The 16,466-nt window shown below is 48.3% G+C and overlaps 1 protein-coding gene across 2 annotated transcripts in view; it reads left to right on the plus strand.

The window, feature by feature from the left end:
* Positions 1-16,466, plus strand: part of ren (renin) — an 86,612-nt gene that overhangs the window by 4,143 nt on the left and 66,003 nt on the right. The window contains exon 1 of one of the 2 annotated variants that reach the window (XM_038820937.1): positions 12,152-12,251. The exons of the other annotated variant lie outside the window; for it this stretch is intronic. Within the exon in view, the coding sequence (XP_038676865.1) occupies positions 12,196-12,251 (56 nt within the window). The 5' untranslated portion in view covers positions 12,152-12,195. Of the gene's footprint in view, positions 1-12,151; positions 12,252-16,466 lie in introns of those variants that run through there. 2 annotated transcript variants of the gene reach the window in all.

Genomic DNA, 16,466 nt, shown 5'->3' on the forward strand with positions numbered 1-16,466 from the left:
CACACCCACACACACCCACACCCACCCACACACACACACACCCACACACACACACACACACATACAAAGACACACACACAGACACACAGCCACACCCACAAACCCACACCCACCCACACACACACCCACACCCACAAACACACCCACAAACACACACAAAGACAAAGACACACACACAGACACACATACACACAGACACACACCCACACCCACACACACACACATACATACACACACACCCACACACACACCCACACACATACATCCACACCCACACACACACACATAGACACACACACAGACACCCACCCACACACACCCACACACATACACACACACAAAGACACACACACCCACACACATACATACACACACGCACACACACACATACAAAGACACACACACAGCCACACAGCCACACCTACACACACACACCACACCCACCCACACACACACCCACACCCACAAACACACCCACACACATACATTCACACAAAGACACACACACAGACACACATACACACAGACACACACCCACACTCACACCCACACACACACACACACCAACACACACACCCACACACACACACCCACACACACACCCACACCCACACATATACACACACACCCACACACATCCATACACACACACACACACACACACCCCTATACACACACACCCACACACACATACACACACACCCTCACACACACCCACACACATACTCTAGGTTTTGCAGTTAGTTCCTGGGCTGGATTCTTTAGCTGTGCCCGCCGCAAGGTTGCCACAGATGGGGCGGGGACCATATTGTGGTGGTATGGATATGAGCACTGCCATTGGTGCAGAGCACTGGCTTCCCATTGGCTCTGGCCTCTCGTCCGATTGGTTGGGACTAGTCATGTGACTGCTCTCCAATTGGTCGAGAGGCAAGTAGGCCCCGCCTCTGAGGCGGGGTATAATTACCCAGAGTTCTCGGCCGTCGGCCTTTCTCTGTAGTCGACCACCGGGCTAACAACTAGCTGATTAAAGCCACAGTTCGGATCCTAATTGTGTCTTGAGTCGAATTGATGGTACATCACATATAAAGGTCTGTTGACCTCGAGCGGGAATTTCTGGTCGCCGGGCATGCGCGTCTGAAGAATCTCACCCCTTAGCTTCTAAGCGTCAGAAGTGAAGCTACAATTCTATCCAATCCTCTCTTGCCTCATGAACTTGACAAAAAATGGCAACCAGTGAGAGAGCAGCAATGCCTAACCCATAGCTACAGAATGTGGTGTAATGCTTCACACCAATACCCCGTACACATTACATTTCTAAACATTTATTGTTCATTTCTCATTTGCATATACAACTGAGTAACTTTCAGACTATGTTAGTGAATTTTCAATTTTAATAATTTATGATTGAGTAGCCGTGCTGCACAGTGGGCGATCCCAGTACTGCTCCACCCAAACATGTCTTTGCCCATTTCCTTGCCCCACCTATAGCCCTGAGGATTTGCAAACAGTACCCATGGCAAGTCAAGCATCAGCAACAAAATTACTTCAAACTAAACAACCGGAGGAACTATCCCTTCCATTTAGCCTTGGCTCCTCAAGTGAAGCCAGTCACACCCTTGTGTTCACATAAAAAAAACAACAGATAAGGGCTCCATTTTAACTATGGAGGCGATTTTTAACCCACGTTCACCATCAGTGTAAACCACGACACGGCCCCAAAATCCCGTGAGAATCAGGAATCAGGGTGCAAGGTGGGAAACCATCCAGAAGAGTATCGGAATAGTCGAGCCTGGAGCAATACGCACCATCCGGTCTAATTAGTAAGTTCGCTTGATGACACCAAGGTTGGTGGAGTGGCAGATAGTGTTGAGGATTGTCAGAGGGTACAGCAGGACATAGATTGGTTGGAGACCTGGGCAGAGAAATAGTAAATGGATTTTAATCCGGACAAATGTGAGGTATTGCCTTTTGGTAGGTCTAACATAGAGGGGAAATATACCGTAAATTGCAAAACGCTTCGGAATATAGAAAGTCGGAAGAATCTGGGCCAGCGTATCCACAAATCTTTCAAGGTGGCAACACAAGTGGACAAGGTAGTCAAAAAAGCAAACGGAAAAACACTCCACCAGCCCAGTGGTGACAGCCACCCTCCAATCCTGGAACCAACTGCGGCAGCAATTTGGCCTGACCAAAATGTCGGACAAGGCTCCCATCTGCAACAACCATAGGTTCACACCAGCACTGACTGACGCCACCTTCAAAAGGTGGAGGCAGGACGGGGGGACACTGACAGTCAGGGACCTATACACGGACGACAGGATCGCAACACTGGACGAACTGACGAAAGAGAAATTTCGGCTAGCTGGGGGGAACGAGCTACGGTACCTGCAGCTCAAAAACTTCTTACGAAAGGAGGCAAGGACGTACCCACAACCGCCACGACAGACACTACTGGAAGACCTACTGGACGCAAGTATCCTAGAGAAAGGGAACTGTAGTGACATGTATGGCCGACTGGTAGAAAGGGACGACACCGTACTGGACGCAACAAGAAAGAAATGGGCGGATGACCTGGGGATTGAGATAGGGTGGGGACTCTGGAGCGAAGCACTGCATAGGGTCAACTCCACCTCCACGTGCGCAAGGCTCAGCCTGACACAACTAAAAGTGGTACATAGAGCCCACTTAACAAGAACCCATATGAGTAGGTTCTTCCTGGAGGTGGAGGACAGATGTGAACGGTGCCAAAGAGGCCCGGCCAACCACGGCCACATGTTCTGGTCTTGCCCCAGACTTGTGGAGTACTGGACAGCCTTCTTCGAGGCTATGTCCAAAGTGGTGGGGGTGAGGGTGGAGCCATGCCCGATAGTGGCGGTCTTCGGGGTTTCAGACCAGCCAGATCTATTCCTGGGGAGGAGGGCTGACGCCCTTGCCTTTGCCTCCCTGATCGCCCACCGTAGAATCCTGTTTGGCTGGCGGTCAGCAGCACCGCCCAGAGCTGCAGACTGGCTGTCTGACCTCTCGGAATCTCTCCAAATGGAGAAAATCAAATTCGCCATCCGAGGGTCAGACGACGGCTTCCACAGAACGTGGGAGCCATTCATGCAATTGTTCCGGGACCTGTTGTGGCCAACGAACAAGAGGAAGAATAGTCGGGTGGCCAAGAATCAGGGGAAAATGGCCGGGAATCGGGGGAAGGTAGCCGGGGGGGGGGGGGGGGGGGGGGGGGGGGGGGGGGGGGGGGGGGTAACTGGTTCGTTATGGGGGTTTGTTCGCATGGTTTTATGCTTATTTCTTTTTCTTGTTAATTTATTGTTTTTGTATTGGAGGGGAGGGGTTAATGTTTTTCTCTGTTGTGATAAAATTTGTTGAAAACTTGAATAAAAATTATTCCAAAAAAAAAGAAAGCATACGGAATTGCTTGCCTTCATTGGATGGGGCATCGAGTATAAAAACTGACAAGTCATGCTGCAGTTGAATAGAACCTTGGTAAGGCCGCACTTGGAATATTGCGCACAATTCTGGTCGCCTCACTACCAGAAGGTGGAAGCTTTGTAGAGGGTGCAGTGGAGGTTTACCAGGATGTTGCCTAGTCTGGAGGTGTTAGCTATGTGGAGAGACTGAATAGACTTGGATTGTTTTCATTAGAAAGACAAAGGTTGAGGGGCGGCCTGATAGAGGTCATTATGAGGGGCATGGATAGAGTGGATGGGCAGGCACTCTTTCCCAGGGTGGAGGGATCAGTCACCAGGGGGCATAGGTTTAAGGTCCATCGGGCCAAGTTTAGAGGAGATGTGCGAGGCAGGTTTTTATACACAGAGGGTGGTGAGTGCCTGGAACGCGTTGCCAGGGGAGGCTGTGGAAGCAGGTACATTAACGGCGTTTAAAAGGCATCTTGACAAACACATGGATAGGATGGGTAGAGGGATATGTCACAAGGAAGTGCTGAGGGTTTTGGCAAAGATTGGTATCATGAACGGTCCAGGCTTGGAGGGCCGAAGGGCCTGTTCTGTGCTGTATTGTTCTTTGTTCATTAATAGTCTGGTAAAGCAGCAGGTGTTCTGATATCCCTTCATGTAGCTGGGTGCGATCTGGTCAATATCACATTGCAGTCTGTGGGACCTTCCTGTGCGCAAATTGTCTGCTGCATTTTTCTACATCACAACAGTGGAAGTTCATCAACTTGGCAAAAGACGCTGTTTGGTTGGCCCGAAACCTGTTGGTCTTCCAGTGCAAAGAGTTGTCCCTGACTGAGTGTTGCAGACTGGCACATTCCCAGGTCCAGGGCTACATGATGAGGGATGCACCAACGTTTGAGGCAGCTACTGCAGAGGCGCAAAGGGAAAGGTTCACTGTCTCAGACCTTTCAGCCAAAGGACCCCTCAGACTGCACGCCTGCCATTGAATATGAAATCACAAGCATTGAAATTACAGCGGCAGCACTCCTCCCTCTGGACCAGAAGCACCAGATTTAAGTCCATGGACCTGTTGGCCACAGGAGGAGAGTTCAACACGGTTCAACAGGTCGATGATCAGCTCGGGAGCGTTTCCATCAGATACCTCACTGTTCCCCAGAAAGAGAAAAAAAACAGTGTGGGTGTGAAGATACACTTTTAAAAAAACCTCAGAGACAAATGCGCTGTGTGATGGAAAGTTGAATTGTATACCACTTTTTCTCATTTTTAAGTGTTTTGCCTCGGCCTGTGTGCCTGACAAGGAATGCATACTGAAATAGCCAAATAATTACAATCGGCTGGGGGCGCCCGAGGAATGTGGCTGTACTTCCACCACATGGACTGCAGGGGTTCAAGAAGGCAGTTCACCGCCACCTTCTCAAGGATGTTGTGTTACGCTTCTTCATGGTAGCATAAGCTACTTCCTTGATGTATGCTCTGACAAAGGAAGGTTCAGACTTGGAGATAGGTTTAACACATTTATTGAACAGTTAACAATTCTACTTGAGTTCAACTCTCCTGCTAATCTTGTTGTAGTAACTCAGTTTAACTAACCAGTCTGCTTTAAGCCATGCGGTGGGTGTAATGCTTCTGATCTGCCCCTGTCCTTCTCCCTGAGTGTCACCTGTGGAAAGAGAAAGAGCATGTGTGCCCTGTCCTTTTGCCCCCTTCTGGTAGTGTCACCTCTGGATGACTTGACTGTCCATTGGTCGTGTCCTATTCTATGTGTTCATTAGCTGTATGTCTGCATGTCATTACATCTCTGGTGCTCCCTCTAGTGTTTACTTAGTTGTCGTGTATTTACATTAACCCCTTGTGTATTTACAGTGATGCATATCACCACATCCCCCTTTTTTCGTGTTACATATTTTCTGTAGTGTTAAAGAAAATTGAACAAAATAGGTAGATAAGTGATGACATATACAAGTCATGATGACAGTGATGATTATACAATACCAAATAATATGTATGAGCCCAAAGTTCATGAATTAATATGGTTGAGTGGCTTTCTTGTGTCGTTATTGAAGTGTCGATGTTGATGTTGTCATTCTTTGTGAACGCCGTTAGTGTCCGTGTGCTTAAGGAACCAAGAAGTCATCAGGAGGTGTTCAAATGGTCAAATCACTTCATTGGCTGATTTGGACTTTTTTTTTCTGTGCTTGTGGAAGCGATTCTTGATGTCATCTTTCTTGTCTGACCTGGACTGGTGTCTCTGTTTGCGATACTGATGTAGTATGTCATCTGCCATGAAAGCTGGTTTGCTTGTTTGTAGTGGAGCAAACTTGAATCGGTGAGATTTGCTGTCATGCCATGGTATGTCTGTACTCTTGCCAGTGTTAGGAGTTGTGCTGTTACATTGTCCTGCATTTGCAGAGTTGTACCATGTCGGACCAGTCGTTGTACCAGTGTTGTTGGTTTTGTCGTGCTTGTTGTTGACGTTGGTGCCTGTGGTATGCTTCTTGTTTTGTCTTTGTTGTTGTTTGTGTAGGTTTTGGTGTTGTGCTTGTTGCGCTCAATTACCACACCGAGTGGAGAATTCGTGCCCTTCACAAAGTTACTTGTGTCATTGTCCTTTGTGGCAACTGCTGTTTCATTGAGTGTGCCGTCTCTGATTCCTCAGCGCTCCCTGTCTGGAGTCATGTCCTGTTCACTAGAATCATCTTTGGCTTGTCGATGCTCCCCGTCCGGAGACAGTTCAGGTTCACTTGAATCATCTGAGGTATCACTGAGGTGTCTTGACTGCCTATCGGTCGTGTCCTGTTCTATGTGTTCATTAGCTGTATGTCTGCATGCCATGATGTCTCCGGTGCTCCCTCTAGTGTTTACTTAGTTGCAGTGTATTTACATTAACCCCTTGTGTATTTACAGTGATGCATTTCACCACAAAGAGCAATTAGATAAAGGAATAACCAACAGACCCCACGTTCCGTGAATGAATTTTAAAAAATGAACACAAGTCGGATTTTATGACACTTTCTGTAATTTGCAAGTTGAAATGTTTTGAAATGTACTTTTGCAAATGTTATGAGTAGAGTATAATTTGGGGAGGTGGGTGGACTAGGGGAATTAAGAGACTGTATAGATTGATTTGTTTCACATAGCCCAGGAAGGTGTCCCACACTGAGCCCACGAGAACGTTGGGAAAAGGCTCCGAGTTGGTAATTCTGATCAATCAAGGGCCTAATGAGGGTGACAAGTAGCACGAGCCTCTTCGGCAGGTAATGAGCACTGAGGGCTAAGACTGGGACAGCTCTTAGCTCCACAGCTGCTATTTGTTTTAATGGTTGGAAAGATCAGGGAACAGCTTTGAGCCAAACCTGCCTCTGGAGCTGATCTGAAAGGGAGGGGATGTCACGCCATCTGCTGGCCTTTGGAGAGATTGCATTATATCGCGGCACTGGCTTTGGATGGTGGTGCAGTGGTAATGTCACTGGGCTAATAATCCAGAGGCCCAGGATTTCCACCATGGTTCTGTAGCCACCTGGGTTGGCCACTTCCCGACTTTAAAATGGAGATTCGCTGAGAATGCAGGGAAATTCAGCCAAGGACAGAAAAACAAGCAGGTGCAAAGTTTCCTGTATATTAGAACTTGCAGAACCCAGACAGCACTGAAACTGACGACCATCTACATATTGATGAGCGATCCCCGGGAACAATTGAAACAGTTAAGGTAATCGAGGCCAAGCCCGACTCCTCGGCGCCAGCAGGAGCCAAGACAAAGGAAGGCCAACGGACACTTAGGAACCGCCCAGCGATCAGGGAACAGCTCCAGTATTGGAAAAATTGATCCAAGTGATCAGAACTCAGTCCAATCACTTGGAACCAGGTATGGGGTCCGCCCAAAAGGGCGCGAAGCCCCTGGGGACTATAAAGTAGATTCCCCAAGTTCAATTCGTTCTTCTTGGCACTTGGCTCTCAGCGAGGAGAGACCGGCCTAACAGCTTCTTGGCAGCTCTCAAAGAACTCTTGACCATGACTCTCAACTCTGAGAGACTTGCCTAGCAGCTGCACCAAAAAGTAAGTGTCCAGTCAACGCACACTACGAGATAGGCGCTCCTAACCCTTAGTCCATACCAGCTGGAAGCCTGTAGACTCAGGATCGAACGAGAGGCCAATTGTTCCCCTGGCCTAGTGGGTCCCTTTTCCAAAGCTAAGTATTGGCCTGTTAGTGTTAGAAATAGCCTAGTGAATAGTATTTTATGCATGAGTAGCGATTGACTGTGTATATGATAAATGTGTTTTGATTTGAACCTTACTAACTGGTGTATATAATACAGTAACCACTGTTACTGTATTATATATATTGTTTGTTGTCCCTGCTGGCTCCGCCTGTGGCTCCTCCCCTCAGGCTCGGTATAAAGGTGGCCGACCTCTGGCCCTGCCCCAGTTCGGGATCAGTTGCCAGCAGATTCTCGTTTAGCTTATTAAAGCCACAGTTCCGTTCCACAACTCGTCTTTGTTATAATTGATGGCACATCAACCAGTGATGTCCACAACCCATGAAAGAACGCTTTAAATAAAAACATAGAAAGCTCGAGCACATTTCACGTATCATATCTGTAACAACTCTTTGCAAGAGCTATCCAAATTATTGTCGGGTGTTGGGTGTAATTCAGTGGGCCTTACCAAGGTATTCAAAGTCTTAGGTAGTTCAGCAGTAAGTATGTATTCATTTCTAGAACCTATATAAATAGGTACAGTAAAGAATCAAGCTAGGAGCGATCTCCATGCTTGCTTCTACACACAGCTCTGCCCAATGCTACACTGCCCCCCAGGTGTGAGTCATGTGTTCTTGGTACTGCACTCAGTCTCATGTTAACCCTTGATGTGCCAGGCCCTTATACTACAAAATTAGTTTCACTCCCCTGCTCTTTCCACACAGCCCTGAAATAATGGGTGGCACAGTAGCACAGTGGTTAGCGCTGTTGTTTCACAGCGCCAGGGCCCCGGGTTTGATTCCCGGCTTGGGTCACTGACTGTGCGGAGTCTGCACGTTCACCCCGTGCCTCATTGGGTTTCATCCAGGTGCTCCGGTTTCCTCCCACAAGTCCCGAAGGACTGCACAGAGTGGTGAGTGGAGTTAAAACCCTCAGTCACTGGACTTAGAGATTGACGATGGATATGTGCGCATTGCGATGGATCATTTGTCTGAATGGCTTTGATAGGCAGACGGCTGCGCCTGATACCACGTAACACCAATGTTCTTAGTTTTCAATTTTCTCAAAGGTTTTGCAAGGTGCATGAATACATCAAACCAGGACATCCTTTGTACTTATCAGACATGTTTGGAATTCAATCATTAATTTTTAGCTCTGGTCCGTATGAATTGTTCCAGGAGTAATGAGCTGTTATTCTTCGAAAAGGTCACTGAGTGGAATTATTGAAGAGCAAGTTATCCTTCTATCAAAAAAGAAAGAATTGAAATAAATTTGAAAATATAGGGCAACCGATGGAGATACTAATTTAAAAAAAAAGAGAAGGTCAGTACATACTTCTGATAGAATGTTTCACAAATGGGAATATTGTGTAATAATAATAATCTTTATTGTCACAAGTAGGCTTACATTAGCAATGAAGTTACTGTGAAAAGCCCCTAGTCGCCACACTCCGGCACCTGTTCGGGTACACTGAGGGAGAATTCAGAATTTTCCAAATTACCTAAGAAGCATATCTGTCGGGACTTGTGGGAGGAAAGGGGAGCACCCGGAGGAAACCCACGCAGACACAGGGATAACGTGCAGGCTCCGTACAGACAGTGACCCAAGCCGGGAATCGAACCCAGGTCATTGACGCTGTGAGGCAACAATGCTAACCACTGTGCTACCGGGCCGCCCTATGGGACTCCACCTCCATTTGGGTCTCCATTTGATATCTCTCTATACGCTGCCTACCGTACACTCAAGTTCCAGGCTAGCCTAACACTTGACAGTTACCCCCACGGGCTCACGCTCTGCGTACCAACCTATTACCCAGGGTGGCCTCGGGTATCTTTCTGAAATCCAGGTAGGAAACATCCACTGCCTCACCGCATTCACTAACACCACTGAGAACTGGAAGTTTATCTTCAATGTGGAAACAATATCCCCAGATGCTTCCATGCTGCGGGATCAGTCAGAAATGGTCACCAAGCTAAAGAAGCTGGACTTCCTGAATCTAAATTGGCACTCTCTAATCTGCTCTTATCCTCTCTATGATCTGCTATGCTATGCCTCATTGGCATCTCAATTACCGTTCCCAGATTGACATAAGGGTCACTGTACTGAGTTCAGGATTTCGCCTTTGTGAAGGATGGGTTTCAGAATTGTCCTCTTTACAATTCATTGAGGTATAACTTGATTCGAATGAGTTTTGAAAGAAATTGATGAGAAACAATGCAATCTCCCCAACCAAGCCTACTAATGCCTACCTACACTGGGCCGGGATTCCCCCCTACCCAGCAGGGCGGAGGGTCCTGGCAAGACAGAGTGGCGTGAACCACTCCGGCGTCGGGCCGCCCCCAAAGGTGCGGAAGCCTCTGCACCTTTAGGGGCTAGGCCCTCACCTTGAGGGGCTAGGCCCGTGCTGGAGTGGTTGGCGCTCCGCCGGCTGGTGTGGAAGGCCTTTGGCACCATGCCAGCCGGGGCCGAAGGGATTTTTGCCTAACGGTGTAAGTCCGCGCATGTGCCGGAGCGTCAGCAGCTGCTTACGTCATCCCCGCGCATGCGCAGGGGAGGTGAAGACCATTGCAAAGGCGGAAAGAAAAGAGTGCCCCCACGGCATAGGCCTGCCTGCCGATCAGTGGGCCCCCATCGCGGGCCATGCCACCGTGGGGGCACCTCCTGGGGTCAGATCGCCCCGTGCCCCCCCCCCCCCCCCGCCCCAGGACCCCGGAGTCCGCCCGCGCCGCCTGCTCCCGCCGGTAAGGTAGGTGGTTTAATCCACGCCGGCGGGAGAGGGTTGACAGCGGCGGGACTTCAGCCCATCGCAGGCCGGAGACTCGCCGGGGGGGGGGGCGCCGACTAGCGCGGCGCGATTCCCGCCCCCGCCGAATCTCTGGGGGTGGAGAATTCAGGACACGGTGGGGGTGGGATTGACGCCAGTCCCCGGAGGGGGGGGGTCGGAGAATCGCGCCCCTGGAGTTGATATCCTGAGATACAAAGTATTTCCTCCTTTTAAACCACAACTTAGCTTCTCTTTCCTCGTCATTGATAGAAACAGTCATTAAGCACCGATTCAGTAATTCCACCATTTCTCCGGCATCTCAGTGGGCAGCACGGCAGCACGGGCAGCACAGTGGTTAGCACAGTTGCATCACAGCTCCAGGGTCCCAGGTTCGATTTCTGGCTTGGGTCGCTGTCTGCACGGAGTCTGTACGTTCTCCCCATGTCTGCATGGGTTTCCTCTGTGTGCTCCGGTTTCCTCCCACAGTCCAAAGATGTGCAGGTTAGGTGGATTGGCCATGATAAATTGCCCTTAGTGCCCAAAAAAAAGCTTAAGTAGGGGTTACTGGGTTACGGGAATAGGGTAGATACGTGGGCTTGAGTAGGATGCTCTTTGTAAGGGCCGGTGCAGACTCAATGGGCCGAATGGCCTCCTTCTGCACTGTAAATTCTATGCAAATTCTATCTATGTAAATTCTATGTAAATCTCTCTGTTGATACTACTAAAGAGGCCGTCTTCCAACTTCAGAACCTTTATTGTCCTTTTCTAATTCTCATCTTCAAATCCTACCTGGCCAACTTGTAACTCTCTTCAACTCTCTCCCAAACTCTTCTGCCTCTCCAATTCTCCCTCCATTTTTTTGAAACCTTCTCAAAACCACATATTTTAAATCATGCTTCCAGTCCCCTCCCCCACGTCTCAAATGGTGACTTGGCGAGAACTCTTTTCATTGCCGCTCCTACATAAAGTGCACCTGCACCTATTCTGTATTGGAAGCCAATCTCAGAATTGTTACGGCGCAGAAGGATACCATTCGGCCCATCGTGGCTGACCCCGGCTCTCCAAATGAGCATCAAGACCTAATGCCATTCTCCTGCCTTTCCACCCTGAACATTGTTTCACTTCAAATAATCATCCGATGCCCTCTTGGATGCCTCAGTTGAATCTGTCCCCACCACGCTTCCAGGCCGTGCATTCCAGACTCGAACAGCTCGCAGTGTGAAAAGGCTTTTTCTCACAACCGAAATGGATGTTCCTATTGCCTTATTAAATCACGAGATTTCCAGAAGATTTCTAAATGAAGCAAGGTTTTGATGGGATGGGTAGGGGCAGATTTGGGTGACAATCAGCTTCAGTGGGTGTTGAAAGCGAATGGAATCAAAGCGTCCACCCATTATCCAGGGTATTGAGCCTTCCCTTCCCTCCACGGAGCTCCACTTAACATCTGTGCAGTAATTTTGGAATAAAATCTCCCTGAAGTCGATCGAGGCTCAACAATTGAAGCCAGATATATAGAATAAGAAACTATTCTTGGCACAGAAAAGTACGGTCTCGCACCGTGAATGCTCAGCAGCTTAAATAAATGTGCCATCCTCTGAAGTGTTTAGGGACTCCAGCGACATGTCCAATCTGCCAGACAGTTTAGCTGGGGCAGGGCAATACAAAGGGGATGAGCAATAGCCAATGAGAAGGTGGATGGCGAAATCGCAGGCGATGCCAAGTGGCTATAAAACTCACAAGAGATAGAAACTTTACGCAGATGATAGATTGGAAAGTGGACAAAGCAAAGAACACAGAAGCTTATAGCACAAGACGTACAATGAAGCGGCTGTTAGTCCTTTGGGGTCTTTGTACCTTGGCATATGCTTTAAAAAGGTAAGAATATATGTTGCTGCCTCGCTGTTGGGAGTTTTAATACTGAGTCAATATTCAGCTGTAAGACAAGCCACAATTAGACACGGCTGAACACATATTAGATGCAAGTTTAAATTGATTGATATCATTATCCTAGCACTTTTACGGTGTTACTGTATTGTAGATGATTTATTAATACACTTAACAGCTTCTGTGTGTATACAAAACCTCACAGTGACTTGCCAAATGTATTTATTTTAATGATCGTTCTGAGCACTAGTTGAGATGAATTTAACACAAGGTGCCAATTATGTTGTCAGTGTTGGGAAGATTCCTTCAGGTGATACAGCAGGACTGCCATGGACCAAAAAATGCTATCTCGCCATTGCGATGTTGTTCAAAATTTTAAAATTCGTTAAAAAAAACCTAGTGTGAGGAATTGAAACTATGATCTTTCGATACCTCTATGGTCCTTGTTTTCATTTCCCAGCGTGCTGTTTGCACCTGACGTGCAGGAGCTGAATTTGGCCAGTCTGAATTTGTGCGAATTTTCACACTCCACCAGAGTTTGTTTTTATTTTTCTTTCCTTTGCTCTTTCAAGGGATGTGGACACCTCTGGCAGGACCAGTATGTGTCGTTCATCCCCAATCACCTTTGAAATGGGCGGCCCGCTGGGCCTTTTCTTTTTTTTTCATAAATTTGGATCATCCAGTTCATTTTTTCCAATGAAGGGGCAATTTAGCGTGGCCAATCCGCCTACCCAGCACATCTTTGGGTTGTGGGGGCGAGACCCACGCAGACACGGGGAGAATGTGCAAACTCCACACGGACAGTGACCCAGAGGCGGGATCGAACCTGGGACTTCGGCGCCGTGTGGCAGCAGTGCTAACCCACTGCGCCACCGTGTGGCCCTCCGCAGAGCCTTTTCAGAGGGCAGTTCAGAATCAACCACGTTGCTGTGGGTCTGGAGTCATGTGTAGACCAGACCGGGTCTGGGCGACAGATTTCCTTCCCGAAAGATGGGGGGAAGTGAACCAGATAGGTTTTTAACAATAATCGATGGAAGTTGTAGAGGTCACCATTGTTGAGACGAGCTTTATATCCCAGATTAATTATTTACTTGTTCTTGAATTCCACCAGCTGCTGCGGTGGAATATAAAAGGATATGGCAATTGAGAGAGGCCTGCGGTTAGGATCGATGTCTGGCAGGCAGCAATACCTCTGTGGAATATAGAACATAGAACAGTACAGCACAGAACAGGCCCTTCGGCCCTCAATGTTGTGCCGAGCTTTGTCCGAAACCCAAGTAGTCCGATACATTTGGGCTGGAATTCTCCGGCCGTTCACTAGTGACGGGGTTCTCTGTTTCCCGCTGACATTGTACCCCAGCCCATGGCTTTCCCAGCAGCTTGGGGTGGCTTCGATGAGAATTCCCATTGACAATCGGCAGGAATAGAGAATCCCGCCACCAGTGAATGGCGCGGCCAAACTCTCCGTCCTCACTCGCAGTGGTAGGATGGCGGACTCGCAGCAGAGAATCCAGCCCTGATAACAGAGGACATGAGGGGCAGGATTCTCCGGCCGTGTTCGCCCGGCGACCGCAGAATCCCACCCGAGGTCAATTGATTGTTCCTTTGTCGGCGTCTCGCCCACGGCGTTTTTGCGGCGGGCAGGGAAGGCGAATCCAGCGAATAATACAGAAGGTAAATGTGGGGGTATATTTTCTGATCGGTGCTATTCTGGGATGAAATCGTGATTAGGGGAGGAATGGAGAGCAAGCACCTCAACAGAGAAGGAGTCAACATCAGAGGGAGAAGGTGGGTGCATGTGCATGGATATGTGTGTGTGCGTGCGCGCACGCATGTGTGTGTTCATGTTTGTGTGTGTGCATGTGTGTTCGTGTGTGTGTTTGTATATTCGCGTGTCTGTGTGTTCGTGTGTGTATCCGTGTGTCTGTGTGTGTGTTGTGTGTTTGTGTGTGTGTGTTTGTGTGTGTTCGTGTGTGTGTGTGTGTTTGTGTCTGTATCCATGTGTCTGTGTGTGTGTGTGTGTTCGTGTGTGTTTGTGTGTGTTCGTGTGTGCGTCCATGTGTCTGTGTGTGTGTGTTGTGTGTGTGTTCGTGTGTGTGTCTGCATGTGTGCGTTCATTCTTGCTAGTGGCCAGCTCAGAACTGCATCCCAGCAATAAGATGTTATTCTAGTTAAACCCCCTTTGCAGCCACTGAAACCTGCCTTATTTAGTTCTGCGTCAGTAGACTTGCTGACTGAGATGGAAAAGGCTGGCTGGATGTCTCAAACTGAGGTGATGGTGCATGATGGTGATTGCACCAAGTACTATCTCCTGTCCCCTGCACCCCACTGTCAAACCAATGTATTCTTCTGAGGAAGCCAACCCATGCGCTGGGGCACGGCTCCATGTATTTTGCCCACACTCCACCTCACCCAAGTGGCATTCCTGCGGAGTGCCACAGCCCAAAATGCCAGCCTGGTTGTGAGTTTGTCCGTTGGTCAAAATTTAGTCTGAGGCTTTGAGACTGGAGGCTGCTTCTTTTGCAATTTATATTGTCCTTGCCCTCCTTTCCCAGGGCACTATTGTGTTTAAGAGCAGAGATTGAGGGGTCTCAACGGGTGCAAATTGTCATCTTTCATCAAGGTTTTCTTTTTGTGGGAATGCTTTTTTCTTTAAAAAAATGGTTGTTCTTCAGCAAACGACAGCTGGCTCCTTCAGTGGAGGGTATCAGAGTTTAAGCTACGCAGGCATTAACAGCAGGGGCAGGGTGGCCAGGGGGGCAGTGGTTAGCACTGGGACTGCGGCGCCGAGGTCCCAGGTTCGATCCCGGCTCTGGGTCACTGTCCGTTTGGAGTTTGCACATTCTCCCCGTGTCTGCGTGGGTTTCACCCCCACAACCCAAAAGATGTGCAGGTTAGGTGGATTGACCAGGCTAAATTGCCCCTAAAAAATTGGAGACAAAAAATAATTGGGTACTCTAAATTTATTTTTAAAAATTAACGGCAGGGGATCTATCGGGCAGTAGAAGTAGGAACGAGCCTGGGGGCACTGAGGCCAGGTTTCCAGTCCGAAATGGGGTTCAAGCCTGGAAGCAGCCTTGTTTGTATGAGTGTTTTGTGCAGAACCCATTGAGTTTAATGCGTGGGACTGGGAAGGGCTTGAGCTGTTAGTGATGATTGTGTTTGGAAGGTACTTTTGCAGACATCACTGCCCCACATATATCTGTCCTACTCGTGTACCTCCAGCAGACCAGTATTATTCCCCCTCCCCCACCACTCCCAGAAAAACACGATACCCCTCACGCGCTCACTCATCAGTCCGTTTGGCTGCGTGAGAGAGTTTGGAGAGGATTTCTCTGGTTATTGGCTATTTTCAGAAGTTGCTGTATAAACACAGGGAGCTGCGAGTCTTATTTTAGTTCCTGTCTGAGAGTTAATTTCACCATCTGGCTGATGATGCTGACATTGACCCTGCTACTGAACCCACATTTCTCCACCTCTCGCAGAACGTTTTTTTATCAAAAAGAAACTCGGTAAAAAGAAGTTTTTCGGGAAAATAAGCTTAGTTGATTGTCCTCTGTTAACGGAGATTAACCATTGTGAACTTTCCTGTAGCAATTGTTAAAACTTCGCTCTGTGTGCCGACAGAAGTTGTCAGGTTCCCAGGAACCCTGTTCCCAAGCTCCCTATGGTACTGATATAGAAACAGGCCATTTGGCCCCTTGATTCCGTTCTACCAAGCTACCCAAATGAGAAAGGGGTTTTGGTAATATGTAACATACTGTGTTCAGTTCTGGTCACCTTATTATAGGAAGGATATTGTTAAACTAGAACAAGTACAGAAGAGATTTACAAGGATGCTACCAGGACTTGATGGTCTGAGTTATAAGGAGAGGCTGGATCTTTTTTCCCTGGAGTGTAGGAGGCTTAGGGGATGATCTGATAGAGGTTTATAAAATAATGAGGGGCATAGATAAGGTAGATAGTCAACATATTTTCCCAAAGGTAGAGGAGTCTAGAACGAGAGGGCAGAGGTTTAAGGTGCGAGGGGAGAGATACAAAAGAGACCAGAGGGGAAATTTCTTCACACAGAGGGTGCTGAGCATCTGGAACAAGCTGCCAGAGGCAGTGGTAGAGGTGGGTTCAATTTTTTCCTTTAAAAAACAATTAGACAGTTACATGGGCAGAGTGGGTATAGAGGGATATGGGCCAAATATGGGCAAGTGG

Source organism: Scyliorhinus canicula, chromosome 15 (assembly GCF_902713615.1).
Source record: "Scyliorhinus canicula chromosome 15, sScyCan1.1, whole genome shotgun sequence".
NCBI lineage: Eukaryota > Metazoa > Chordata > Chondrichthyes > Carcharhiniformes > Scyliorhinidae > Scyliorhinus > Scyliorhinus canicula.